At 48.8% G+C, this 24,273-nt stretch overlaps 10 protein-coding genes across 10 annotated transcripts; 3 read left to right on the top strand and 7 right to left on the bottom strand.

The window, feature by feature from the left end:
• Positions 1–202: 202 nt before the first annotated feature.
• Positions 203–1,726, top strand: RhiXN_04944 (GNAT family acetyltransferase; the record flags this gene model as incomplete). The annotated part of the gene is made up of 8 exons (XM_043324760.1): positions 203–244; positions 309–545; positions 595–720; positions 774–1,039; positions 1,094–1,215; positions 1,268–1,421; positions 1,475–1,553; positions 1,607–1,726. The coding sequence occupies 8 exons, from the start codon at positions 203–205 to the stop codon at positions 1,724–1,726; spliced, it is 1,146 nt and encodes a 381-aa protein (XP_043177179.1).
• Positions 1,727–1,769: 43 nt separating this feature from the next.
• On the bottom strand, positions 1,770–4,193 carry RhiXN_04943 (NAD-dependent histone deacetylase SIR2; the record flags this gene model as incomplete). Its single annotated transcript, XM_043324759.1, has 15 exons — positions 1,770–1,971; positions 2,023–2,174; positions 2,225–2,266; positions 2,320–2,345; positions 2,398–2,422; positions 2,473–2,580; positions 2,630–2,917; positions 2,969–2,989; positions 3,040–3,061; positions 3,333–3,411; positions 3,469–3,590; positions 3,648–3,724; positions 3,777–3,859; positions 3,911–3,970; positions 4,022–4,193. The coding sequence occupies 15 exons, from the start codon at positions 4,191–4,193 to the stop codon at positions 1,770–1,772; spliced, it is 1,479 nt and encodes a 492-aa protein (XP_043177178.1).
• A 262-nt stretch (positions 4,194–4,455) lies between these two features.
• On the bottom strand, positions 4,456–5,812 carry RhiXN_04942 (uncharacterized protein; the record flags this gene model as incomplete). The annotated part of the gene is made up of 3 exons (XM_043324758.1): positions 4,456–4,721; positions 4,778–5,617; positions 5,674–5,812. 3 exons carry the CDS (start codon positions 5,810–5,812, stop codon positions 4,456–4,458), a joined length of 1,245 nt encoding a protein of 414 aa, XP_043177177.1.
• Positions 5,813–6,122: 310 nt separating this feature from the next.
• On the bottom strand, positions 6,123–7,757 carry RhiXN_04941 (Triose-phosphate Transporter family; the record flags this gene model as incomplete). The annotated part of the gene is made up of 4 exons (XM_043324757.1): positions 6,123–6,532; positions 6,562–7,150; positions 7,201–7,624; positions 7,681–7,757. The coding sequence occupies 4 exons, from the start codon at positions 7,755–7,757 to the stop codon at positions 6,123–6,125; spliced, it is 1,500 nt and encodes a 499-aa protein (XP_043177176.1).
• A 1,715-nt stretch (positions 7,758–9,472) lies between these two features.
• RhiXN_04940 (exosome complex exonuclease RRP4) lies at positions 9,473–10,710 on the bottom strand (the record flags this gene model as incomplete). Its single annotated transcript, XM_043324756.1, has 7 exons — positions 9,473–9,682; positions 9,739–9,868; positions 9,946–10,070; positions 10,126–10,215; positions 10,264–10,309; positions 10,371–10,472; positions 10,529–10,710. 7 exons carry the CDS (start codon positions 10,708–10,710, stop codon positions 9,473–9,475), a joined length of 885 nt encoding a protein of 294 aa, XP_043177175.1.
• A 154-nt stretch (positions 10,711–10,864) lies between these two features.
• On the top strand, positions 10,865–13,715 carry RhiXN_04939 (uncharacterized protein; the record flags this gene model as incomplete). Its single annotated transcript, XM_043324755.1, has 8 exons — positions 10,865–11,115; positions 11,173–11,273; positions 11,323–11,433; positions 11,482–12,458; positions 12,511–12,603; positions 12,659–12,725; positions 12,780–12,824; positions 12,883–13,715. 8 exons carry the CDS (start codon positions 10,865–10,867, stop codon positions 13,713–13,715), a joined length of 2,478 nt encoding a protein of 825 aa, XP_043177174.1.
• Positions 13,716–13,877: 162 nt separating this feature from the next.
• Positions 13,878–19,359, bottom strand: RhiXN_04938 (leucine-rich repeat protein; the record flags this gene model as incomplete). The annotated part of the gene is made up of 14 exons (XM_043324754.1): positions 13,878–13,952; positions 14,005–14,325; positions 14,380–14,771; positions 15,406–15,638; positions 15,695–15,976; positions 16,032–16,181; positions 16,236–16,831; positions 16,905–17,120; positions 17,853–18,096; positions 18,460–18,484; positions 18,544–18,741; positions 18,801–18,944; positions 18,982–19,147; positions 19,201–19,359. 14 exons carry the CDS (start codon positions 19,357–19,359, stop codon positions 13,878–13,880), a joined length of 3,201 nt encoding a protein of 1,066 aa, XP_043177173.1.
• A 154-nt stretch (positions 19,360–19,513) lies between these two features.
• Positions 19,514–20,001, bottom strand: RhiXN_04937 (DnaJ domain protein; the record flags this gene model as incomplete). The annotated part of the gene is made up of 3 exons (XM_043324753.1): positions 19,514–19,674; positions 19,744–19,896; positions 19,944–20,001. The coding sequence occupies 3 exons, from the start codon at positions 19,999–20,001 to the stop codon at positions 19,514–19,516; spliced, it is 372 nt and encodes a 123-aa protein (XP_043177172.1).
• Positions 20,002–20,150: 149 nt separating this feature from the next.
• On the top strand, positions 20,151–21,305 carry RhiXN_04936 (cytosolic Fe-S cluster assembly factor NBP35; the record flags this gene model as incomplete). The annotated part of the gene is made up of 4 exons (XM_043324752.1): positions 20,151–20,225; positions 20,274–20,504; positions 20,566–21,211; positions 21,265–21,305. The coding sequence occupies 4 exons, from the start codon at positions 20,151–20,153 to the stop codon at positions 21,303–21,305; spliced, it is 993 nt and encodes a 330-aa protein (XP_043177171.1).
• Positions 21,306–21,595: 290 nt separating this feature from the next.
• Positions 21,596–23,792, bottom strand: RhiXN_04935 (vacuolar protein; the record flags this gene model as incomplete). The annotated part of the gene is made up of 9 exons (XM_043324751.1): positions 21,596–21,880; positions 21,945–22,359; positions 22,421–22,798; positions 22,848–22,912; positions 22,967–23,066; positions 23,126–23,293; positions 23,348–23,397; positions 23,448–23,650; positions 23,702–23,792. 9 exons carry the CDS (start codon positions 23,790–23,792, stop codon positions 21,596–21,598), a joined length of 1,755 nt encoding a protein of 584 aa, XP_043177170.1.
• Positions 23,793–24,273: the final 481 nt, after the last annotated feature.

Raw genomic sequence — 24,273 nt, 5'->3', positions numbered from 1 at the left:
GATGATGTAGAAGTGCTGAGGATATTTCTAATTGATTGGGGTTTTCTGGACAAACCGTTATTGGCTCGAGTTGGAGTGTGTATGTCCAGAACTGGACGACGACCACCTTTCTTGAATTGGGCGGATACTTTCAATTCTATCATTTATTATACTGTTACTTGAGCTTAAAGGGCAACCCGCCTAAGATTTAGTTGAATTCGGGATGAGTCTAGAACCAGATAATGAGGAATGGGTAGAGAATTCGGTGAGTATGAGCACCCCTGCCTTTTCCTGGGTCCATATCCCACGCAATTAATTCCGCACCCCAGGTTGCGCCCCGACGTCAATCCAAACGAGCCAAACGAGAGCCTGCATTTCCCTCGAGCCCTTCAGCACCTAATGTACTAGAAGATCTGGACCTAAAGCATGCATCCTCATTTCTAAAATCTATGCAAAAGCTTGCGATTCCGGATGAAGAATTTGAGTCGGTCTCCGAGCCTATGATTTACGAACTTACAGACGCAAGGCGAAGGGTCGAAGCTGCAAGTGTGTTTCGGAATGAACATGTGAGGGATGAGCGCACAAAGATACTGTGAGTACTGAGATATGTAGTAGGGTCATGTTGTTCGTCCGTTGTCTCGAATCGAAGGGGACCAATTAATCGATGAAATCACCGTCAAACAGCAAGCGGGTACAGCGACCGTCTCAGAGAATATTTTACTGCGCCGACTGAGCCAAAGAGTGGGTTCACCCCCTATTTTTCGTCACTGAAAAATCTTATCCATATTGGATAGGGTAGCCTAGTTCCTACTCCTGACCCATCGACAGAACTGCCCCCAGCAGTAGAGGCGTTAGGCAAGGTGATTGAACCTCCACCTCCGCCTCGAGAAGTACTCAACGGGCTATACGCCATAAAATCAACCCCACTCGAAAATTCGTTTGTATCACGGCTTTACGGGGGGCATATTTCCTCGCCAATGGTTTTTTTTCAAGATTGGGAGACCATGTCGCCTTGGATGGAGCTCATGTCGGATGTCATGAACCATCATCGTCTTTCCCAGTAGGTCTCTTCCCCTCCCCCGTCAGTATCGGTGAAAGGCCAATAAGGATATAGCCCCGAAGATATGGATATCGACACTTATAGCTGGGCTCCGATAACATATACACCTATATATGCGTGGCATCTTTCCCAAGTTCACGACTTGCTTGAACGCGCATTTTGGCTAGGCATTGATGGTACGTGTGCTTATAATTTTCAATAGGATGTGCTTAGCCGAGATTCTATCAGTATCCGATTCGGTGAAGTGGGATGCCGAACAATGCAGCGTCGTAGCGCTCTACAAGAAGCTAGTAGTTGGGTGTGCATTTCTCAGCGAGACAATTGATCCATATGTTACATACATTGCCGTGCGAGCGGGGTGGGAACAATCGGGTATTGCTACGTAAGTTCGTTTACTTCCCACCGTAAACTTGCGTGTTAGAACCAATTACCCAGATTCATGATCTATCACTTAATCAAAGCCAATCCGAACTATGACATCTCACTTCATGTTTCAGCAACAAATCCAGCCATGGTATGCAATATCGGCACTAGACATCGAAGCGAACGTTCTAATATCTCCCTAAGCTCCTGTACAATCGTTTTGGGTTCAAAGCTGAGGAGTTTGTAGTGGGGTTTTATGACGATTACCTGGACAGCCAGTCCAAGTTATGTAGAAACGCATTAAGAATGAGATACAGGAGATAATAAGAATACAAGAATTAAGAGTAGAATTATTCGGTCAGAAAGACTAGATGAGTCTTGACTTCTTCGTGCTTCTGTCAGTGTCCTTGCGATCAAGTGCGGGGCGGAGACTTTCGTTCGACAGACGTTTACGAATGGATGATGTTGCGCTGTCTGGTCTGGAAGGGACAATAGATGGAACGGATTTAACAATTGGGTCTTTTAGGGCCCAGCTTTCACCCTCGCCACCGGGGAATACCCAAACATGCCTAAGAGGAACAAATCAGAACGTGAGGATGATATGAGTAAGAAGCACCAACTCGTGATTGTAGGCCTTAACAGGCTTGATGGGAATTCCGGGTAGTCTTGCCTGTACTTTTGCCTTGTTCGAGGAACCAACGCCAGGTAGAGTCCATGTAAGTTTATCACAGAGGTACTCAATAACACAGTCAGCGTCCCCAAGAAGCACAACCTAGAATTCTCATCAATTTATTGAAATCAAAACCTGGGCATATTACTCACATCAGGGTTAACATGTGTGACGGGCGTCTTGTTGATTAATACCTACACGCATTCGAGTTATTTGAGTGCGATATAGAATCCAGGATAGTAGTTACCTGAGGAACAGAATGTGGTATATGCGCTAATGATGAGGTAAGATGGCTGCGTATGACACAAAGGCAATAGCTACTTACTCAGGATCTCAGAAACTGGCGCAACCTTGAGTTCTATTAGCCTGGGTAGCTTATACAGCATAAAATGCACATTACCTTTAACGAAGTTCCAATGACTAACAACAAGTCTACCGAATTTCGATCTTTGAACAAACAATAGTCGAATTCGTCATTGAGAGGCTCTCCGAAAAAGATGATATCAGGCTGTCAGTCGTCAGCAACGACAATAATCCATACACCTAGGATTGCCCACCTTCATGATGCCTTTTGGTAGTGGTGGGGTCGGAATGTCCATATCATCATCTGCGTCCTTCTGCTTGGGATTCCAAACGTCTTTCTTCTTAGACTTGGGTTTGCCCTTGGCGGGGGCCACAGGTTTGTTGCAGATTTTGCAAAGAGGGATCCGCTGAGAAAATATGTCCTCTTTGAGGTCCGAGCCGTTGACTTTGGTTTTGCATTCTATGCATGTAGCGGTCGCAAATGAACCATGGCATTGAAGCACACGAGTCACGCCTACTTCAGTTTCTAGCGTGTCTATGTTCTTTTGTACTAGAATTAGAACAAATGACCTAGCATAGTGGTAACCGCTTACTTGGGTATAATTTCTCAGGAGCTACCATTCGAATTAACCCCGCAATTCACCAGATCAATTTACCTACGTACCACGTCTCGGTCTTCGAGTAACCTAATAAACCGGTGGCAAGGGGAGGGTATAAAATTCGAGGGGTATATCTGGCTATGTACGAAACAGATGAGGCTGTGTCGACTAACGTGGCAAGAAAACAGCGCATTTACCTAGCGAAGGAACTGAAACACACGTTGATCAATAATTCCTACTGACTGGACGCCACAAAAATACCTACTAGAAGACAGAAGGCTTCTTGCGAAAATATTCAATATCAAACCTGTGCACAATTAATGGTTGAATGTATGCACCCATGGAAATACACGCTTACATCTGCTGAGGATCGTCCAATTCGTAATTGTTACTCTCGTTGATCTGGGCGTAAATCCCAGAAGACGAGCGAAAATCGGCTTTTTCACGTTCAGTAACCACGTTGAGGGGTCCACATGTCCATATAGATTACTCACGTATTCCACACGAGACAGAAATTCCAGCCCCAGTCAGGACAATAATATTCTTGCTCTTTTTAATGAGCTCGACTATGTCTTCCGGAGTATTTATGTGTTCTAGTTTTGACCGACGACGTAAACTGGACCGAAGTCAGTGCTTATCAAGATAGCTGGATGAAACTTGTTGTGTTACTTACATCCTCGTTAGCGTAACTTTGAGAAGTCTATGCAGCATATTTTGGTCCGAGTGAGGTTCCTTTTGCGCATTCAATGGCTGGGAGGATTAAGCTTTAGTTGGCATGGTGAAATACGATTCTGCGACTCACGATCGGCGCTCCCAATGCAGCAAGCAATATCAAGACTGGAGTTTTTCGCTCAGTAACGTATTCTTTGATCCATGATATCATTCCTGGTGTTTCAGTTTGTTAGAAGGTGTCACAAATGAAGTGTGGCGAATTACCTTCTTCTTTTAAATAAGCTATCATTTCGTCGATGTCTTCGTCCGAGAACGTAGCTTGAACTGACCAAATATAAGTTGCAGGACAACAGTTTTATATTAACACTAACTCACCCTCCTTATTCAACCTCTCGAGTGCAGGTATGTCCGCCTCACCTTCCTCCTGCTCATCTATATCCGATCCAAACTCGCTAAACTCTTCACTATCGACATCCTGGTACATATCATCGAGCTCTTGGGTTGAGACAGCCTCGATGAGAACATTTGCGCTGGCTGCACCGTTCATATTTGTTATGGGAGAAATGTGAGGGGGAGAGGGGGGTGGAAGTTAAGTTCAAGCCGTGCTCAGGGTCCACTACTGTTTGCTCGCTCCAGACTCTATTCCAATCACCAGTCATCACAAGGACAAGCACTGTGGCATTTTTTAAACATGAATCCAGCGATCGCCTGGGTGAATTACAGGTACAATCATGAAGAAGCACTGATACACGGAGTCGGTGTTATTACATGGCTCGACACAGAAGCCTTTTTTGGAATAAAATAAAGAGTCACCCAGAGCCAGGTATGATTCCCTTGTCAAAATCATAAGTAGCGAATATGTCGGTGTCTTCATTTGGGCTCAAAGCCTTTGGCTCGATACGCATCCCGACTCGAGGCCGTTGCGATAACTTATGCACGGTTCCCGGAGAAAGCCGGTGAGCGGAAGAGTGCCCAGCCGACCGGGACTTGCGATGCCGCCGAGCGGGGCGGTTTGTGGGGCTCGAATTCTGGAGATGAATAGCAGGAGGACGTGATTGGCCCGGTTCGTTTAGCCCTACGCATTTCCCAAAATAAGGATAAGAGGACTGAAATAGATGCTTGAGGACCTACCCATAGATGCACATGCGTCTGCCAAAGCACGCACAGCGGGGTCATTCTTCGTCATCATTGGTCTATTCGCCTCCATCTCGTCATCCGCGTCCGTGGCGTTTGTCTGCCTGAAACTGAGGTTAAGTGGGCGAATAGTTGTATTCAGCGAACCCGAGCGCGAGCGACATAACTGTTCGATGAGGGGCGGTGCTCTCGGTGTTGTGTCATTATTTATATCGAGGTCTATGGACCTCCTGGGTTTGGGTTTTATTTTGGGCAAGAGAGGCGCGGCGCTGAGGAGCTTTGTCACGCCGACCGTGTCCCCGTCCTCGTCCGAGTCGGTAGACAGAATGCTGTCATGTCTTTTCCCAGGACGATGCATATTTGCACGAGGAGTGGGACTCGTTTGGTGCCACGTCGATTCGGCAGGAGGGTTAAATGAAAACTCAGCATCTCCGGAGGTGATATACTTTGTCCTTGTAGCTCGAACACGGGGTGGCGGAGGGACTAGCCACGAGTGTTCGTCTGAGAAGGGTACAGAAACCGTAGTTGTAGCTTCTGAAGTCTTTCTTCTAAGTTCACCCTGATGCGTAGGATTGGAAACTTGAGGTGATTCTGACCTTGCTAAGCGAGAAATGACGAGAAGTGATGACCTTTGGTGGTTGGAGTATGGGAGGTTTGCGTGTCGAGGACGTCCGGCGGAGCATTCCACGCTTTGGTTTGGATCTGGGTTCCAAGAAGGGCGAGTCCAGTAAGTTTTGGTCTGCCCTACACGTTTGACGGGAGACGAAGATAAAAGCTGTGGGTGTTTGAGTAGAGGCGAAGGCTTGGGTCCATTAACGGGAAGAGATGCGAGCGTTCCTAATCATCGGTATGTAGGGATGCGGATGTATGCGCATCAAATGAGCTCAACTCACGGGGTTTCTTGGCCATAAGACCAGTTTCTTGTAAGTTTAATAGCTCCGGGTCTAATATGCGCTTCTTTCCGTACGTTCGACGGGGAGGTCCAGCAGCGGGAGCCAGAGGCGGGATGTAGGTACCAGGATAACTAGACATAGTGGGCGCGACCTGGATAGAACCACAAGTCGTGAACCAGCAAACTCACGATGCGTATACTATACTTGTCGAATTGAAGCGTTGGAAGGTACAAGACTGGGCAATGGCGGGACCGATTTATGTCTCGGACCGGAAGCAAAACAAATCCCGAAACGCACAAATATATATAAATCTGTAACATAATCACAGTGGTATCAATATCTCAACAAGGCAAAACGACAAGCTACATGGAGTCTACAGTTACTCAACACAAGAAATCGAACATGGTCCGTTTTAACGAATTCTCTAAGAAAGAGGAAATTCCTCCAAGTTAGAATTGCGAGTGGGGTTGTGGGGTAGGAATTTGGTGCAGTTCTAAGCCGAGGTTATGTTCATCGTGTGTGCCGCGACGATTTTTGAGGCGAATCCCAGCAGACTGTGGGGGCGAATCGAGCGACGCGGGGGGAGAGGGATAGGACCCAGTAGGAGAATTGGTCTGCTTGCCGACGGTAGTAGCCGTAGTATTAATTGACATTTGACGCATCGGGGGGTGTGAACGAGCGGGAGGAGGCGCATAGGCATGAACCTGAACCGCACTTCCGTGCTCATATATTTGTGAGTGTTGGGGGTGAGGGCTTCCTTGTGGGGTTATGAGTTCCGACTTGCTCGTCGGGAGCTGCAACTGGCGACCAGCCTCAACTCTGCGGGCCTTGTGTTCACCGCGCTCGACATCACCCTTGGCTTGATTGTACATCCATAAGCCTACAAACGTGAGGACAATACCAAGGCCTGGACTGGATGAACATTCTGAGCGAACCAGACTATGGCGATGCAAATGACGGCTACGCGCTTGATAAGGGATGCAATGGAGTAGGTAACTGGGGAGGTGGTCGCAAGGATCGCAAATGCGATAATGTTCTGTGCCCAGTGAACGGTACCGTTTAGGAAAAAGTAGTACATGACGCTGTGGGCGGGGGCCTTGCCTGATGGACTGGCGACAAGCGAGTCGTCGTGCCAACGCTTCCACAAGTGGCCAAAGTCGTAGTACATCCAGATGGGAACCATGAGTAGGAAGGCCAACCCGGACGAATAGAAGAGTAAATTGAGCTTGTCGAGTTTGTGGGCTGTTGCGGCTCCATTAGAGGGCATAATCTTTTTGAAAAAGATATTGGATGAAACGAAGACTAGGGCTGAGCCGAAAGCGCACATGAGGCCGAACAGATTTGAGCCCGCTACGTCGAATGTACACGCGAGCATGACGCCAATGGTAAGGGGGAGGAGGGAGACGTATGTGCGGAATGAATAGCTGACTCCAAACAAGAGGCGGTAGGCAGCAACGGTAAACAGCGGCGAGAGTGCCTGAGTTGGCATGTCAGCGATTGACGTATGGGAGAAGCAAAATGACGTACCTTGATAGTATGGACTGTGCTTACTGGAACGCGACTGATAGCCATACTGGAGAAGATGTGACCGCCAACCTGGAAGGCGGCCATGGGGAGTGTGCTCCGAATGATAGCGCGCGTAGGGGTGCGCAATGAACTCATGCCAAAGCGCGGGTGCATAAGGAGGAAACAGTAGCCCGAGACGAATGCGAATTGAACGAAGGTGAGGGTAACGGGGTACCTGAATTGGATCATAATCGACTTGCCCGTGTTGGAGGAGAGCGCAGAGGTCAGGTACCATAGCGAGCAGAGGCCAACAAAGCGGAGTGTGGATACGGATGGAGTTGCTTGGGTAAGCGAGGGGGCGGCATGGAGGTCGGGTTTGGGGACAGAGAGTGAGCTGAGTGTGCTTGAGGCCGACGCAAGGAACGACGGTGTGGGTTCATGTTCGCTGGCGACGGCAAATATCCGGATCCGTTTTCAGTCCGTGCCTTGTCCATCATCCACCCAGGGTGAGGGCGAGATTGGGTGTGAGTATGCACAGACCCCGAGCGCAGTCGTCCTCCCGTAAGTGTGCCAGCCATATTGCAGTAAGCAGAGGGGAGTCGAGGTCAAGAGTCAGGATGCTGATCCCAAGCACAGCGTTTCCTTCTTCTGACTTTTCAATAGCTTACATAAACATATTTATAATATACAATTCTACATTTACACTCTACGAACCAAATTCATATCCAAAAACAATTAGCGTCTGTTATCGTCTTCCTTTGGGTATATCACTTTGAGCGGCACGGAACTCGACTCTGATACTTGGTCATCCTGGGGATTGGTGCTTTCACTACATCCACTGGTATTTTCGCATTGAATTGGACCGCAGTGGGGGTCCGGGGTGATTTGGGCGGCGGAGCCAACCATGGGTCTTGCCACTTTGCACCACCCTTATTTGGCTTCTTCTTCTTGGACTTGGATGATGACCCTCGCGACGTGCTCGAATTCGGCCCGATGGACGAAACCCTCCGAGCTCTGGATTCCCATATTTTCTTCGCATGCGACGGACGGACCACCATCTGCGAAACGACAGAGCGTTTACCCAACTGCGCTACACGATCATAAAAACAGCCGACTTACGCGTAGAATATCACTCCGGCGATCGCTAAGCCGCCCAACGCTCCGAATACCCCGCCCAATATTACTCCAAGTGCAGGTCCTTCTGCTGACGAACTAGTGTCACTTTGCCGTTCAACCAGCCGCCGTATTGATCCATATACGTCTCTGTCCAACCATGTAGTTTATATTTCACCTCGTCCTAGCTCGGAACCGTAAAACTCACCGACCGCCATCGGAGGACAAACAGGCTTCGATCTATCGGGGGAGTTCAGCCATTGCCATCAAGTATCATATCGGGAGAGAACATACGCCGCATACAGTACCTCTATCCAAGGCAACGCAGCGACCGCACCAATCCAGGCAAACACTCCAATTAGCATCTTCCCACTCAAAGGCACCTATATGGGGACACTTCAGACCAAGGTCCAACGCTGTCGAGGAGCTTGGGTGGGGCAGCAGAATATATATCAGCACGCTTGGGAATGCAGGGTCGTGAGCACGGGGGGGGGTGGTAACCAGGTTGGCCCAGGGGGGACCCGACGTCGATATTATGTACCTCCAAGCAGATTTAAACCAGGCGCAATCGTATGCACCCACCAGTCGAAGAAGGGTTTAAGCAATTCCGATGCTTAGAATTGGTATACATTTCAACTTTTTCTCTCTTGCGCATACGATCACTATGCAAGATGGGAGTAGAAGCGACCCCGAAATCAACATCAAAGACTGGTGTTGACCTGTCAATCCTGACAGTTCGCGCTCCGTATGGGCATGGTGATCCAGTAAAAAGGACTGGCCCTAAATAAACCAACAAACAAAGGGTTCCCGATGCGACCCGGAATGCAAGGGAAGTAGTGTGATATCTTGTTCTGCTCTACCCTATATCCGAGACCAAGCACCGCGGAGGCTGAACCCCGTATCCGGTGATTACCAGAGAGCAGCTTTTCCAAAATTATGTTTTATTGGGTCCGCCAGTTAGCTGGGTGTATTAGCAGGTTTGATAGATGTCGGGCAATCTGAATGAAACTTTCATTTGTTGTACTTGCAAGGTCAAGTCAAGGCCCATCGCACGCAAAAATAAATAAATTCACGCGCTAAGATTCCCACTGATTGATATATTCTGGTTGGGTACATCCAAAAACGAAGCAGCACGAAGGCACGAGTCAAGGTGCATACAGTCCAAGCACGAATATTCGCTCTATCGTCGCGCAATAAGAGCCGGAACATTCGCGACCAGTGACTCTCCATTCTCTTCGTTCAATATATCCACAATCTGAATATTCTGGTCAATCACCCATTCATATGCCTGTTCTATCAAATGATCCGTCAACGGGACGTGATGCCGAGCCAACACTCGAATGATGTTGCACACTCGGATGATCGCGCGAGAAGTCGTTGTATCAATCGGCTACTCTCGAATCAGTACATCAAAGAGTTGGGTTTAAAGAGGAAACGCGCACTGACATCGTTCTTATTTGAATATACCGCCTCGGCATCGAATCCCTCCTCGCCGACCTGGTTAATCTCCTTGACGTGTTTGCTCACCCAAATGTACCCATTCAACCCTAGGATCAAGTCGACCCCGCACGGCAGGCTGAAGAAATGCGATTTGAGCCGGCGGACGAGCCCGTTGGGAACTTGAACTATTGTCCATTGCGGAGTTTACCATACCGAAGAGATCGGGTGTGCAAGGAGATGCTACCATCGCTAAATAAAGACTGGACTTCGGCGACAAGAAGATCGGATTCTTCGAAAAAGGTACGCATTTGGAGTTCGTCCGATTCTAGTTTACGACGCTACGGTACGTGTAGTCAAGCCCCGCGTGGAGCAGAAGGGGCGTGGAGCACGTACCTGTACACCACCAGGAAGGTTTACGGAAGATAACATGAGGAGACCGTCTTGGCGAGAATTGACGTCCACTTTCCACCGCTTATTTTGGACCTGTTATGAAAATCTACAAGTTGAAGAAATGCGAATGCGGTGGAAGACCTTGGACTTGCCTCTGTAATTCGTCCGACTACCAGATCTCCGACTTCTGGGGTGTATCTATGAATGTCCACTGAAGATCCTTGGCAAAAATCTCTCCCGATACATACCTTGACTTCACGGGTTTGACAGAAACAAGCTTATTCACTCTTTCTACTGTCCCAGCCACTGATGCGATAACTTGTTCATCCTCCACAAATGTTCCATGTCCACTGTCAGATGTTAATCATTCGGACTGATATTCATCGATTAATTCTGTTTTACTCACCGCATAAATGCCTGGCTAGAAGTTATCGGCTCTCCGGGGGACGTCAGTCGTGAAGCTGTCGAATTGAGCTCATCATCAGCCTCAAATTCCAGATTCATTACGTCCGGATGGTGCCGGACTTTGTCATAGTAGTCATCCCCCGACGCAATATGCCTTGAAGGTAAGGCCGAGATAGTAAACATGACGAGAAGAAAAGCATTGGCTACACAGCCACGTGACATTCATTTAGACGAATTAGGCGCTGGGATGCCGTCATCCCACGACCAACCATTTTGAACACACGCCCCATATATATTGTTAGCTGGAGCAAAGTACTCATCCCATGACGTGTCGACTATGAACTACTTGTATTCTCGTCCTGAAAATCCTCGTGCTGGTTCATCTTCTGGATCTATGACTGGTGGATGGCGCAATGCGGCACTTGCGAGATTCGCAAAGGTTAGGGACTATGTTGCGTCGAGTGAGGTACCCAAGTCTGCCTATGCTGCAGTGTCGAATCGTGTGGCTGCATATAGAACTGGATTTGATCCTGTCACTGGAGAGAAGCGTCAGACATGGGAAGAATGGGCGAGGGAGAAGCGACAGAGGTCAGTCAATCTGTGTATGCAATTGAGTGGCTGGTTCATGTTCTGTTCGTTTCGCAGGCGAAGAGAGGAGCAAAGAGGAGCGGAGAAATTGGCTCTGTTTCCTGGGTGGGCAGTCAGAAGGTATCCCAATGAGGGGTCTCTGGTAAGCATGAAACATGGTAAGTCCCACGGCTCGACAAGGTGGGTCCTTGTTAATGGCCAGTTTAGACGAGGTTCAGCGTTTTGCCGTTGATGTCTTTGTCTCTGGATTTGCCTCGAGCCTTCGCACCCCCGACCAAGCAACCCGATCTCAAAAGGCATTTATGAGATTGGCACGAGGTAAGCTGCATGGTATACATGCTCCGGGTTTCTTAGGACGTTAGACAGGTTTCTCTGCCTTGCCTAGGTTGCCTCCTCCTCCTGAAGATATCTTGGGCGGACCTGGCACTGAAAGCCCCCTTGCACAGTCCCCGAACCCGTCCACAGATGACCTTAACGAGGAACTCGAGCGCATGGGAATTATTCTGCCACCTCGGCCAGATGAGATCACTAAAGAAACCGAGGCCAAGGCTCTTGAGTCACGTACGAAGCCAAAGGTCAAGACTACCCAAGACTCCCGGATCGTGGACTACGGCTCGAACGACGCCTCCAATCTCTCGACTACAAGCAACCCAACTTTGTCTATTTCTGGATTACGCCCTCAATCCCCGCCTCTTCCGCACCGATCACCTACTATTATTACTCAGACGCCGTCTCCCGGCACGTCTCCCATCAAGAATATTCGCAGCAACACAGTAGGCTCCATCTCGTCTATGCTTTCGGTCAATTCTACCAGGTCAAATACTGATGTGGGCTCGATTCACCCCGACATGGATATTGGAATTCTGCGTCAACTACATGCCAATCTAGATGAACGTTTACAGCCATTTTGGTCCAGTAAATTGGACAACAGAACAGTTCGGATCAAGTTGTACGCCCAGCCTTATTCATCCAGGCGTACCCAGGACTCAACTCCTATCCAAGTGGTACATGTCAAGACAACTCCCCAAGGATACTTTTCGCACAAGTTCAGGCTCACATTCGAGGATCTATGTACACACGATCAAACACTTGGCTTGGCCTTTGGGGACCATACAGCAGATTATACCTTTCACGCACATGCCGAACTACTTCCCGCAGTTTACCCCTCCGACTTGAGCACCGCTGGAGCAGAGGCAAGCAGAGAGATCGAGGTTGGCGATGCCACTGTTCGAGCAGAGACCGAGTTACCACTTACCGCCGCGCATGTTCGTCTCATCTCGGACGTTGACGACACTGTGAAGATCAGTGAAGTATTGATGGGGGTTCGCGCCATATTTCACAACGTGAGCTCGGCCCCAGGTGCAATTTATAGAGCGGAATTAACCCTATCCAAAGGTTTTTGTTAGACACCTTGAGGAACTTGTAGTACCTGGTATGCCAGAATGGTTTTCAATGCTGGAATCTCGAGGAGTTAGATTCCATTATGTGGTACGTTTGTTAGCCCTTGTGGTGTAAGGAGTCAACTTCTGACCCTAGCTGATAGTCAAACGGGCCATTTGAGCTGTTGCCAGTGCTCTTGGAGTTTTTTGGAGTTGCAGGTTTACCCAAGGGTGATTAATATATCTCGTATGCTAGAATGAATGCTAAATTATGAGGTGTTCAAGGTTCCGTCAAACTCAAATCATACGGAGGGCGAAACTTATTTCAAGGTTCGCTTCTTTCCCTAACCTCCAGTTCGACCACTAGCTCTAATGTTCGATACCTCAGGTCTATGGGGCGAGTCAGCTGCAGATCGAAAGCGTGGCAATGTCATGGAAATTCTTGACAACTTCTCTCAGTCTAAGTTTATACTTGTGGGAGACAGCGGAGAACAAGATTTAGAACTATACAGCGCTCTCGCAGAAGAGCGGCCGGACCAGATCCTAGCTATTTTTATACGAGATGTAACCCCACCCACACCTCCAGCTACTGCACCATCCTCGCCAACATTAGGACCGACAGACGACAACATAATCAAGAAGAAAGGATCGACAAGTTCATTGCGAAGTATTCGCAGTCTGGCTGGTGGAGGGAAAATCGCAAAGGAACCACCCGGGAAGATACAGACCCCAGCACTTATGAAGAACCCAACCACAATTAGTCAAAGCTCCCAACCAAGTACACCAAAACGATCCGGCTCCCGGTCTGTAACTGATCCCCCAAGGTCTGCTACTAGCCCAACTACTCCTTACCAGGTTTATACGCGCTCCAGAGGAGCTTCTGGATCGTACTTCGACTCTCCAACAACACCTACTAGGCCCGTACCTCCAACGCCTCCGCCTTACATTAGGTCTCCACCAACTAATCAAGGGATCGAGTTGGATCCTGCTGGTGCGCTGGTATCAGCAGCGGCCACTGCCGGAACAGGACACAGCGCCGATGCTACAGTGGACACCACTCGCGCTGGAATTTTGGCGAAGAAAGAGGCTCTGAGATTGAGGACTGATGCTGCGAGGCGGAGAATTCCTAACGGGGTTATTTTCCGAGTCTTCAAAGAGCCAAGTGAATGTGAAGATGATGCGAACCGGGTCATTGATTCGTTGGAGAGCGCTAGCACTTGAGACACAGGGGATTGACATCAGCCTTTCTTGTGCGATTAATATAATTTTGTATCCATATGTATGAGCTTTCATGTCTGATAGGTTCTAGAGATGAAATAATTGAATAACCATGCGGCGTCGTATAACATACACTGGATGAAAAACGGTAATAATGGTAAGGAATCAGGCCGAAGCTTTTATTGGTGGTTTTGTCGCTTCAATTTTGCTCTCTACCTCCCTCATAAAGTCCAGTAATTCCTAAATATACGTTAGGGAAGTTCTTGTGTGAACAGAAGAGAAATAGGCTTACCTTGTTGTCAGGTTCAAATTGCAGGCCTGCGGCAATAGCATCCCTAGCTTCTTCATAGTGCTGGAGCGCAACCAAGGCCTTTGCTTTCCGGAAATGACCCTTTGTCCAAGGCTTTCTTAATGCAATAACAACGTCTGCATCAACAAGGGCCGGAATATAGTCGCCGGCTGACAAGTGTGCCGCAGACCGGTTGGAGAGAACGGTTGAGATTTCTTCTCGAGCCAGCGTGTGTGGCTCCCAATTTGGTCTCGATGCGGCAATATTGGCCGACATAGTATAGCTTTGGATCGCCGCTGGCCATTTACCTGCTTTATAAGCTGCCTGCATTCGTTGCTCTTGTCAGTCCCGCAGCCATTAAGCCGGGCATCCACTCACATTTCCTTCATCCTTGAACTTTGACACATGCGCCGACCGGTTCTTATCTGTGACTTGCGGTGGAGGTGGTACAATAAGATTCGGCGCCTGGACCAGCATACGAGCAAGTAGATTGAGGTCGGTGTAGTCTACCCCGCATTCATCACATTTATCCGTGCTATGCTCAGGGCAGACAACCTGACAAGTGGTATTGCCCTCGGGTCCAACGAGCTTCACCGGACGAGGCTTAAAGTTAGCATCCATATCAGCCAGTAAAGCAGGATCGATTGGGTCCGGGTTTAGTAACTGTTGTGGGGGACCTTGTCCAGGCTGAGGGGAATGAGAGTGGGCGTGAGGCCCGTCATGAGAGTGCCCATGATCTCCGCCTTCGTGTGAATGCCCATGATCTGCCACTATTCAAGTTAACAATGAGTTTGCATAATCATGAGGGAGTGCAGCCATACTTTTGGGGTAGTGCTGGGTAGAGGTGGTCTCTCAGGCACAAAAGAATGTTAGGCAATATATGAAACTTCGTTGAGTTGTATGGCTCGTGAGGATGGGACGTGGCCGAAGAATGACGATTTAAGCGATATGTAGGTTGCCAGCAGGTCGTGACACGAAGAGAGCCGGCGCTTGACGTGTCCCAATAGCGTCACGTGAGGGAATGTCGACCGCTGCGTGCTTTTCGGTATTTCGGAAGATGGGCTTCAAGATCACCAAAGCCGTGTGTATATGCGCTCGATTCATACAGCATGCAAGGATACAAGTAGATGCAGAATTATTATGGTACGAAAAACATGACAAACGAATGCGTCAGTTAAATACTAGAAGTGATAATCCGGTCCGTAAATTTGAGAGGTGGTGTCCGACTCTAACCCAACGAAAGATTGAAAACATGCCGAAGTCATCAAAAAGAATAAAGAATTTATTAAAAAATACATGCTCCGCATGTCACGGTCTGCCCGCCTAAACCAGTGCTCCTGAGGTCGCACTGCGTAAGAGTAGACGAAGAACACATGGCGCTCGGGAGGGCGCCACCCAGCTTACTATTGCCCTCAAGGTTCAACACCTGGAGCGGGGTAGGCATCACAGCGGGAAAAGGAGAAGAGATGTCGTTTCCAGAGAGGTTCAACTCTGCAAGGGTCTTCATCCCTGAAAGATCAGAGGGAAGAGTAGAGGCTATGCTGTTAGAGGACAAATCCAAAGTTTGGAGAGACGAAGCCAAACTGGATGAGCTAAGTACGATGTCAAGAGAAGTCAAAGCTTGGCCGTTAACAATCCTGTACGAGAGATAATTAAGAAATGAATTTCTGTCTAATGTGTAGAATGTACTCACAAGGACCTCAAAGAAAGAGAACCGATACTGCTGGGCAGACTCGAACCCATCTTCAAGTTACGAACCAGAGTCAGAGAGTTCAAAGTATTGACGGCGGAGAAAGCGTCGTCTGCAAACGAAGATAGTCCGGTATTTTCCAAGTCTAAGTTGGTAAGGGAGCGGAGAGCCGGGAGGGAGCCAGAAGGTAGATCGCCATTGCCGGTGATTTTCAGGCTCGTGAGAGTCGAAATGGATGATAGTTCGGTCGGGATGGCAGCAGGAACGCCAGGAAATGTAAGGATACTAAAAAAAGAGAAAATAAGACGATGTAACAGTGAGTGTGAAAGACCAAACCTACATGTTGTTGATATTTCCGTTGTTATCGCAGGTGACGCCACTCCATCCGCAGGGCTTAGCGTCTTTCATCCAGCCGGCGCCAGAGAGCGCCACGTTACTGGCGGAACCACTTGATCCTGCAGAATCGAATATAGCTTTCATTGCACAGAACCTGAAGTACGTGTTAGTTGGATCCTTGACCCACGCGATTGTTGGCGTTACTCACTGTGTAGCGGGGGCGGCTCCAGCATTCGACGGTGCTCCACTTAATGCAGAGAAACAAGTATCGCAAGGATAGGACTCGGGGGCCGATGGAGCGTTGAGCTGAAACTGGGTCAGGCAATTTTGTAGCACAGATGGTGCAACAGAAGCGGTCGAGGATGCAGCTACGGTGGTTGATGAAGGACGGTCGGTTTCAGTGCTGGGCCGGGTTGCAGTAGCCGTAGCCGTAGGAGCAATAGGCGCTGACATTCCATCACGAGAGAGGTTCGTAGGAGTGGGCGTGACGGTGGGTTGGATAATTCCAAAGTCCGGATTGAGAACCCGTACATTCAAGAAGATCACGTCAACAACCGCAAGAAGAATGAGCAAAATAACCAAAATGCACAGGCACATCCGGGTACGCTTGCGCTTAGGGCTAGCATGCTTATTGCAGTCGCAGTTGCACTTGTACTGTCCCATCTGGCTTTCCGAGCGCGAATTCAAATTAATTTCAACATCGAGCTCCTGATGCTGAGGTCGAGATGTCGTGTTCTTTTCTACATTAAGGGCCGACCATGCAGGCAGAGAGTACTTTGTCCAAATAACGCGCGAGATGCGCGCCTAGCGCGCTCCTTCCAGGTCAACTCCCTCCCAGCAGTGCTCCTTTCATCCGCGTCGTTAGGCGCAAACCAACTTGAGACTCGATATCCTGACTCCCCCATGAATGTAATGATGCAGCGTGAGAATGTTTATGATGCAAAACGGGGCGGGGCTCGGCGAGGTGAACGTGCACTTGCGGAACAGGTGGTGCCGGCATCATGCGAACATCAAATGCCTCCGAGCGGGGAGAGGTAGTTGGTGGTACTGAATGGCGTCTCGAGACAGTCGAGGCCGAGGAGGGCTGTGTGGACTATGTGGTTCGTGTGCGGTGAGTTGGGCACCTCGGCTCCAGGATTGGATGCGCGCTATCTTCGTTGCCGTCGAAGGAGACATCAGATCTAGCGAGGAAAGTGATTGTTGTTGATGGTGTTGTTGCATCATATTATGTCGTGAGACTAGGTTGATTCAGAAATATCACTCTAATGGAGAATAAGAGAAATAGTGTCGTCTGTTCAGCCGGCTGAAAGAGTGTGTCGTGCAGCACGGCCGGCGTGAGTTCGTGAAAAGAACGTCCAATCTAGGAACAAAAGGCAAGTGGGTTAGTCGGAGCGGAAGAAGAGGGAGAGGGATGGCTGCAACGTGCCACAAAGTCGCATGGCTTTATGGCCTGAGCAAGTACAATGGAAGAAATAAACATAGCTGTATGCATGTCATCAATTGATATTTCCCCGCTTTGGGATTGTTTGGCATGGACAGTCTAACAATGGAGTCCCGGTCAACCCAAACACTACAGCCACACATGGACACACTCTCCCGTCGTGAGGAGGATACTTTGCTGAAGAGCACCAAGGCCCAGGCTCTCAAGACTGCGATGAATTAGTCAAACGTGGTAGCCTTAAGCCTGCCTATGATATCAATTAACCTAGCAGTGTTCGCGGAATGTACAACTGGCCGAACCGTTAGCGTGGCATGGGCATGCAGGAAACACACAAGGAACTACAAGCATGCATGTATCAATAGTATGTCGCTCCCGTTCTCATACTTTCCCGTTGGTCATCCTCACGCCCTTGCCCTCAAATATAGCACATGCCCTGAGAACATGGAAAAGGTTCGCGCTGAGTATGTGAGATTGCGACGCCAGCCCGCTGAACCGTAGCTTCCCTTTGTCCAACTGTGTGCCCGTGCGCGCTTCGAAGGGAGTCTTCCCCGCTTCAGCAATTTTTACAAGCCGATTTGCCATTGCACCTAAGCCGGCCTGACCTTTGATCCCATCAGACGTGTTGTTACTAGTGCCCAATTTAATACTCTGACCTCTAACGAGCTAGACTTCCCGCTTCCACTCGGACTACTGTGACATCGAAGCACAATAATTATTTCTTTTATTTGGTATGATGTTACAAACAAGAGTCAGGCGCACCACAGACACAGATGAACGAGAGCCAGATAGCGAGACATAGGGTAAGTAATATATGATAGCTCCGATTTACAAAATAGAGAGATCGAGGGAGATACAACTAAATCTGGTAGTTGGTGGGGGCAGACCCGCGGGCGCGTAAAAAATTGAAGAGTTGGCGAGCCAGGTCCCAAAGTGATCGAGATTGGCGGCTAAGCCTAGTCGAGAACTGGACTAAGACCTAAATATGTGCCACCATCGTTTCTCTTTGACCTCGTGCTCTGGATAAGCAAAGGCGTGTGAGAGTCGTGGACTTCAAGGCGTCGAGGGTTCGACCTACCGGGGTTAGGCGACATGTATGTAGGTGGCTCTCGGTCCGGATACCCAGTCTTGTAGAAGCCATCTGGCCTCATTGCTCGTCTGTGTGCAGGGTCCGGGTCTCGTGGGGGTGTGGGAGGTACAGCCTGCTCGTAGTGTCTCTTCGAACGGTACTCAGAGGCTGCCGCCGGGTAGTGATGCTCTTCTTGCCGGGGTGCACCTGTTGGTGCAAATTCATAGGAATAGGGTCGATATTCTCCGTATCGCTGACAGGGCTACCTAAATCCTCCTCAGAGTAAGAGTACATGCGGCGATATGAGTGACGCGTAGGAATATGCTGAGACTTGGTTCGGACATGATGTGTCGGGGGACCGGGTGGGTTGTGGGGTTGCTGAAACATATGGATAGCCTGGAGATCCATGTCTACTCTTGCGTCCAGTTGAGGGTTTGCGGGACCGACCATGTGAAGAGGATGGAGGATGTGAGTTCGAATGTGGATGTGGATGTGGAGCAAAATCGATGCGTTCGTGATGCGTATCGTAGAGTGCCTCATACGGTTGAATAATCTGATCATTGAAAGTCTCCCAGTGCTTTCCATCAACATCATATGAGCGGCGCACATTCCCCTATTTGATCAATAAGCCACATGAAGGGGAGTACATATCGCTGGGGTACTTACATCTTTGTCTACTAACGTATGGATAGTCTGATGGTGCCCATTGACAATCTTTGTGGTACGTGTCTCCTCGGTCCATATTATGTTTGGGTCCGTGGACCTAAATGGTTGAATTCGATCCGAGTCAAGGAACAGGTCAGGCCCGCCAACAATGGGATACATTGGTTGATATCGCATATTTGGGTGCATATGAAGGGGGGGCATTGCAGATGCAAACACATCATGGAACATCTTGAATGGGTCTGTAAAATGGAACATAGGTTGCATACCAAATGGGCCTGACCCTGGGGGAGCTGTGGCCGGAAACGGTGGTTCATTAAACATTTGCGCGAAGGGATCCGGTCTGGGGCATGCCTGCGTGAATGCCGTTCGAAACTGGGGCGCGAGAAAGTTGGTGGAGGCTGGGATCGAGTGGGGGCGGGGAGTAAGGGTTCGAATATGCGTTCTCTGTCGCAGGCTCTGGTGGAGGATATACTCCTGTGACAATCAGACATTAACACATGTACGTCAGCGTGTGGTACGTGGGCTATGGGATGGAAAACTAACCATTTCGGTCGTAAATTCTGCGCTTTTCTTCATCAATAAGAACCTCGTAGGCTGCGTTGACCTTTCTGAACTCCTCTTCAGCCTCCAACTTCCGCTCTGGCGGTGCTCTGTCTGGATGTGTCTTTAGCGCTAATTTCTTGTATGCCTTCCGGACTGCACATTGTCAGCAGCACATAAGTATGATCATTGAATGTACATACTCTCATCCGGCGTGGCATTCATGCCTAAGTTCAGTGTCTCATACAAGTGTGAGGCCATGGTGAAGAGATGGTGGGCAGAGCGAGCCCAATCACGGTCGCAAAGTACCCCAGACACCGCATCTCTATAGGGTCTTGCTATTCGCCCGGCGCTTAAGCTTACGAAACTAATTTAGCAGCATATTATTCATCTGTTGCCACCATCCCACCATGATTGCCGTGCAACACCCAGTTGCGCTCCCAGAGCCGCCCTCCATACCGGCCAACGCCCCAGAGCATTGTCCAGTTCGTCATTACTGAACTCTTTTGCCACTCCTCACTGATACTTCATAGGGTACCGAGTCAGACCAGGCTGGTAAGGCTGATGCCTGCAACGGTTGCGCCAACCAGGAAGTATGCGCGTCCGGTGTTACGACTGGTCCAGACCCGGCGCTTCCGCTCATAAGATCTCGCATGGCGCACATCAAGCGCAAAGTACTAATACTTAGTGGCAAGGGGGGCGTTGGAAAAAGCACATTTACTGCCCAACTGGGATGGGCTTTTGCCGCGGATGAAAATCTCCAAGTAGGTTTCTATCAGCCCGCCCAGCGTTTAATTTTATCTTACAAATTTACTACAACTTAAGACTGGTATAATGGACGTTGATATTTGTGGACCATCCATCCCAACATTGTTTGGACTTGTGAATGAGCAGATTCATGATTCTGCTTCAGGGTGGTCACCCGTCTACGTACAAGACAACTTGTGCACAATGTCAGTCGGATTCATGCTTCCTTCCGAGACGTCTGCTGTAATGTGGCGCGGCCCCAAAAAGAATGGACTTATCGGGCAGTTCTTAAAAGACGTTGATTGGGGTGAACTCGACTATTTGCTGGTCGATACCCCTCCTGGAACCTCCGATGAGCACCTCAGCATTGTTCAGTACCTAAAGGAGAGCGGGATAGATGGCGCAGTACTCCTCACTACTCCTCAAGAGGTAGCTCTCCAAGACGTCAGACGAGAGATTAGCTTCTGCCGAAAGGTCGGCATTCGGATCATAGGGCTCGTGGAGAATATGTCTGGATTTGTTTGCCCCGGTTGCAAGACGGAGTCCCAGATTTTTCGACCGACCACTGGCGGAGCGGCCAAACTTGCTGAAGAGGAAGGGATTGAACTTCTTGGCCGAGTGCCACTTGACCCCCGAATAGGCAAAAGTGCTGATTATGGCATTAGTTTCCTGGATGAATACCCTGATAGTCCTGCTACTCAGGCGTATCTCGATATCATTGATAGTAAGTAACGTGGAGTGCACGTTGGTCAACAATACTAAATGCAGTAAAACCAGGGCTGCGCATGATTCTAGATAGCGAACAGCCCGAAACCTAAGCATGGCCATGATCCTAGAAATCGCCGGGCGCCTCATTTCCTGTATTAGGTATCTCTTCGTTACATCGTATAGTCCATTGAATGAAGTAGACCTGTAACAATGCTCTTCATACCATTTTGTAATCGGGATATCACTCGTAACATGGACGTCTTAATACAGGCGTTTGTCAAGCGTTACGTGATTTGCGCAACGCGGTGATGTACATAGGACCCATGACACTCTGAATCGAAACTTCGACAAAAGACTGGGATTGGCAAATGATTCATTACTCAGAAAGTATTACATGAAGTTAAACTCGGTTCCACTCTGCTGTGGCAAAGATGCTATAGATTGTGTTTGTTAGCAGATCACCTGAGCCATACTGTTGGACGTCGGATCCAGAGTATGTCTTGCCGGTCCCGATCGACAAGGCGTTGACGATCTGGAGCACATCCGACTCAAAAAAGTCGAGGAAGACTAGATCCACAAGCGTATCGTCCGAAAGTCCGGAGGGAAGGGGAGAGGCAATGTATCCGGGTGCGTCATAATATGGAATAGGGGAGTGAAGAGTATCGTCACCAATTCCTGGACAACTCTACGTGGATAAATGCGTATCTGCGCGTGAGTTGTATATCAGGAATGATTAATGTGTAACTCACATCAGTCGTCACATATCCTAGAGTCAAATTCGCTGTCTCTCGCTCGTAATATGTACGCTCATACTGGCTGCGCTTCCATTCGTTGAACCGATGGTCGACTTCACCCCGAGAATAAGCGTTGGGATCCTCTACCTCCCTTCTTTTGTGGGCTCCCTTTTCGTTGAGCTTGTCCAAAACATCACGGGCAATGCCAGCTGGAACCTGGAAATATAGGAATGCATCGTTGAATGGAGACACAATGAACTGGTCGTTACGCGTGAATGGCCCTGCATATAGGTCAAAACGCTGAGAGCCCGAGTTGACAATCACCGTGTTGGGAACAGACGCGCGAGATGGGTTACCGATAGCCAATGCCTTGGGAATGACTTCGTTAACAAGAAGGGTCAAAACTGATGAATTAGACGGGTAAGGTGTGCTAGAGATCAGTGTATAATTAGTCGACTGCGCACTGGCTCTATGAGGGTGAGTAAACACACCGGCTAAGGTAGTAATCTTGTGGGGCGGTTCCGTATACTTGTGTCAGGTTCCAGGCCTTGGCGAGCGCGCTGACTCCGTCAGTGATCTTCTTTCCTTTTGACGTATCGAATCGCTTAGTTTGAGTGTGATAGGTATATGTATTTCGGTTCGGGTCTAGGTATCGTCTTGTTAAGCTAAGCGGAGCAGATGAGTTGCTAGCTTTGGGAAGCTTGGCGCTCATCCAGCCAACGGTCTCCATATATCGACCGCTTTCCAATGACATACTACGAGAATCAAGTTGGACGCAGTCTCTAATATGGGTATGGCCACCAAAAATAAAAATTGGAGTTGTGGGATGGACCGCACGGATTGCGTTAAAAACTATCGGCCAGTTATCCCTAGGAAAGGCTATCAGAGACATGAGATTTCGTGAGTGAGCCGGCTAACTTTTGTACAGGCATGTGGCCCACAAGTAAGAAAAGATCGGGTTCTTCCTTGATGGCATCCTTGAACTACAAAAGCTAACGTTAACACAAGATAATGGATTAAAAGCGGTGGTCATTTACCCAAGCCTCGTTAACCATGGCGGAAACCTTTTGAACAGTTGTGTTTGCGGCATTACCTGTGAAATCAAATAAAACACCAAATGCAGTAACCTTGCGTTTGCTAATCCCCCGACAGATATGTTATCCCTAAATGAAGAAGGAACAAGTGAGATGACATACTGCTTGGTTCGAAACTTGACAAATCGGTCACCGACTGGTGTATCGACTAGACTTCCGTTCTTGTCCGTATAGGTGATGTTAACATTGGAAGACAAATAACGGCCGTTCCACCTGGGGGCAAAATTTTGATGCATGTCGAGTGCGATAGGATACTGGTACAACTCGTGGCTAACGGGAGCAGACGGTTAAAAGCCAGGCTTCCAGAGTTATGAGGGCTCTCACTTTCCAATGGCCAAGACATCGTAGGGTACATCAAAGAAAAATTTGTTGCTCTAGTCTTTTTAGTCAAACTTTGAAAAACGATATACGCCTCTTGACGTACCTCTTGACCATCAATCTGACCTGGAGGGAACCCATCAGAGAGGCCTGTGCCGTCGTGCAAATCACCCGAGTCCACAAGTAAAAGATCAACCCCCTTTTTGTCCGCAATTTGCTTCATGTTCACAACGAAAGAGGCGAAATCTCCAAAATCCCCCGAGTAGTTTGGTTCCGGCTGCGAAGCTTTAGTGTGACCGAGCAACCAGCCTGAGCAAAAATGTGAGACGAGGGGAGCATATGTAAAACGAGAGCACATACCATGACTATCGGTAGTATGCAAAAAATTAATATCTCCCCATTCAAGTGGAGCTGAAGGCCAAGATGAGCTGGCTGTGGCATCAGGTTGCATGCGCTTCATATGGCTGTGGTCATGGTCTCCGCCGCAGGCAATCACTGTAGGGAGAAAACAGGCTACAAGGTAACCAATCATCCAGAAAGGTAGGTAGTGGTAAGGCCTAGGGAGGATAATGGTGGAGGCGTTTTATTTAAAGAAGTAGAACCCCTGTGCACCCGTGTAACTTCCGCAAAAATCGCATGTCCCTAGCTTCGAACCGCAATCTTGATAACCACATGTGTTATGTTCTTATATTTAGAACAACAAATTTAGCCACTATGAGGAATGCGGGGCTTGGAAGCGTTTTATTAATACCATCTTCCTTCGGCATATGCATGGGTTATTGGAGGAGAGCACGTGGGCCACGTGAGGATGAGGAGAGCACGTGAGCGTGCTTTTTTTTTTTTTTTTTTTTTAATACATTTCCATATATAAGACAATACGGGAGCTACATGCGAACTAGGCAAACCGCTCACAAAAACCGGGACCGAACCGT

The sequence above is a fragment of the Rhizoctonia solani genome, chromosome 2 (assembly GCF_016906535.1).
Source record: "Rhizoctonia solani chromosome 2, complete sequence".
In the NCBI taxonomy this organism is placed as follows: Eukaryota; Fungi; Basidiomycota; class Agaricomycetes; order Cantharellales; family Ceratobasidiaceae; genus Rhizoctonia; species Rhizoctonia solani.
Note: the sequence above shows the minus strand (reverse complement) of the source record. Positions and strands in the feature narration are given on the sequence as shown.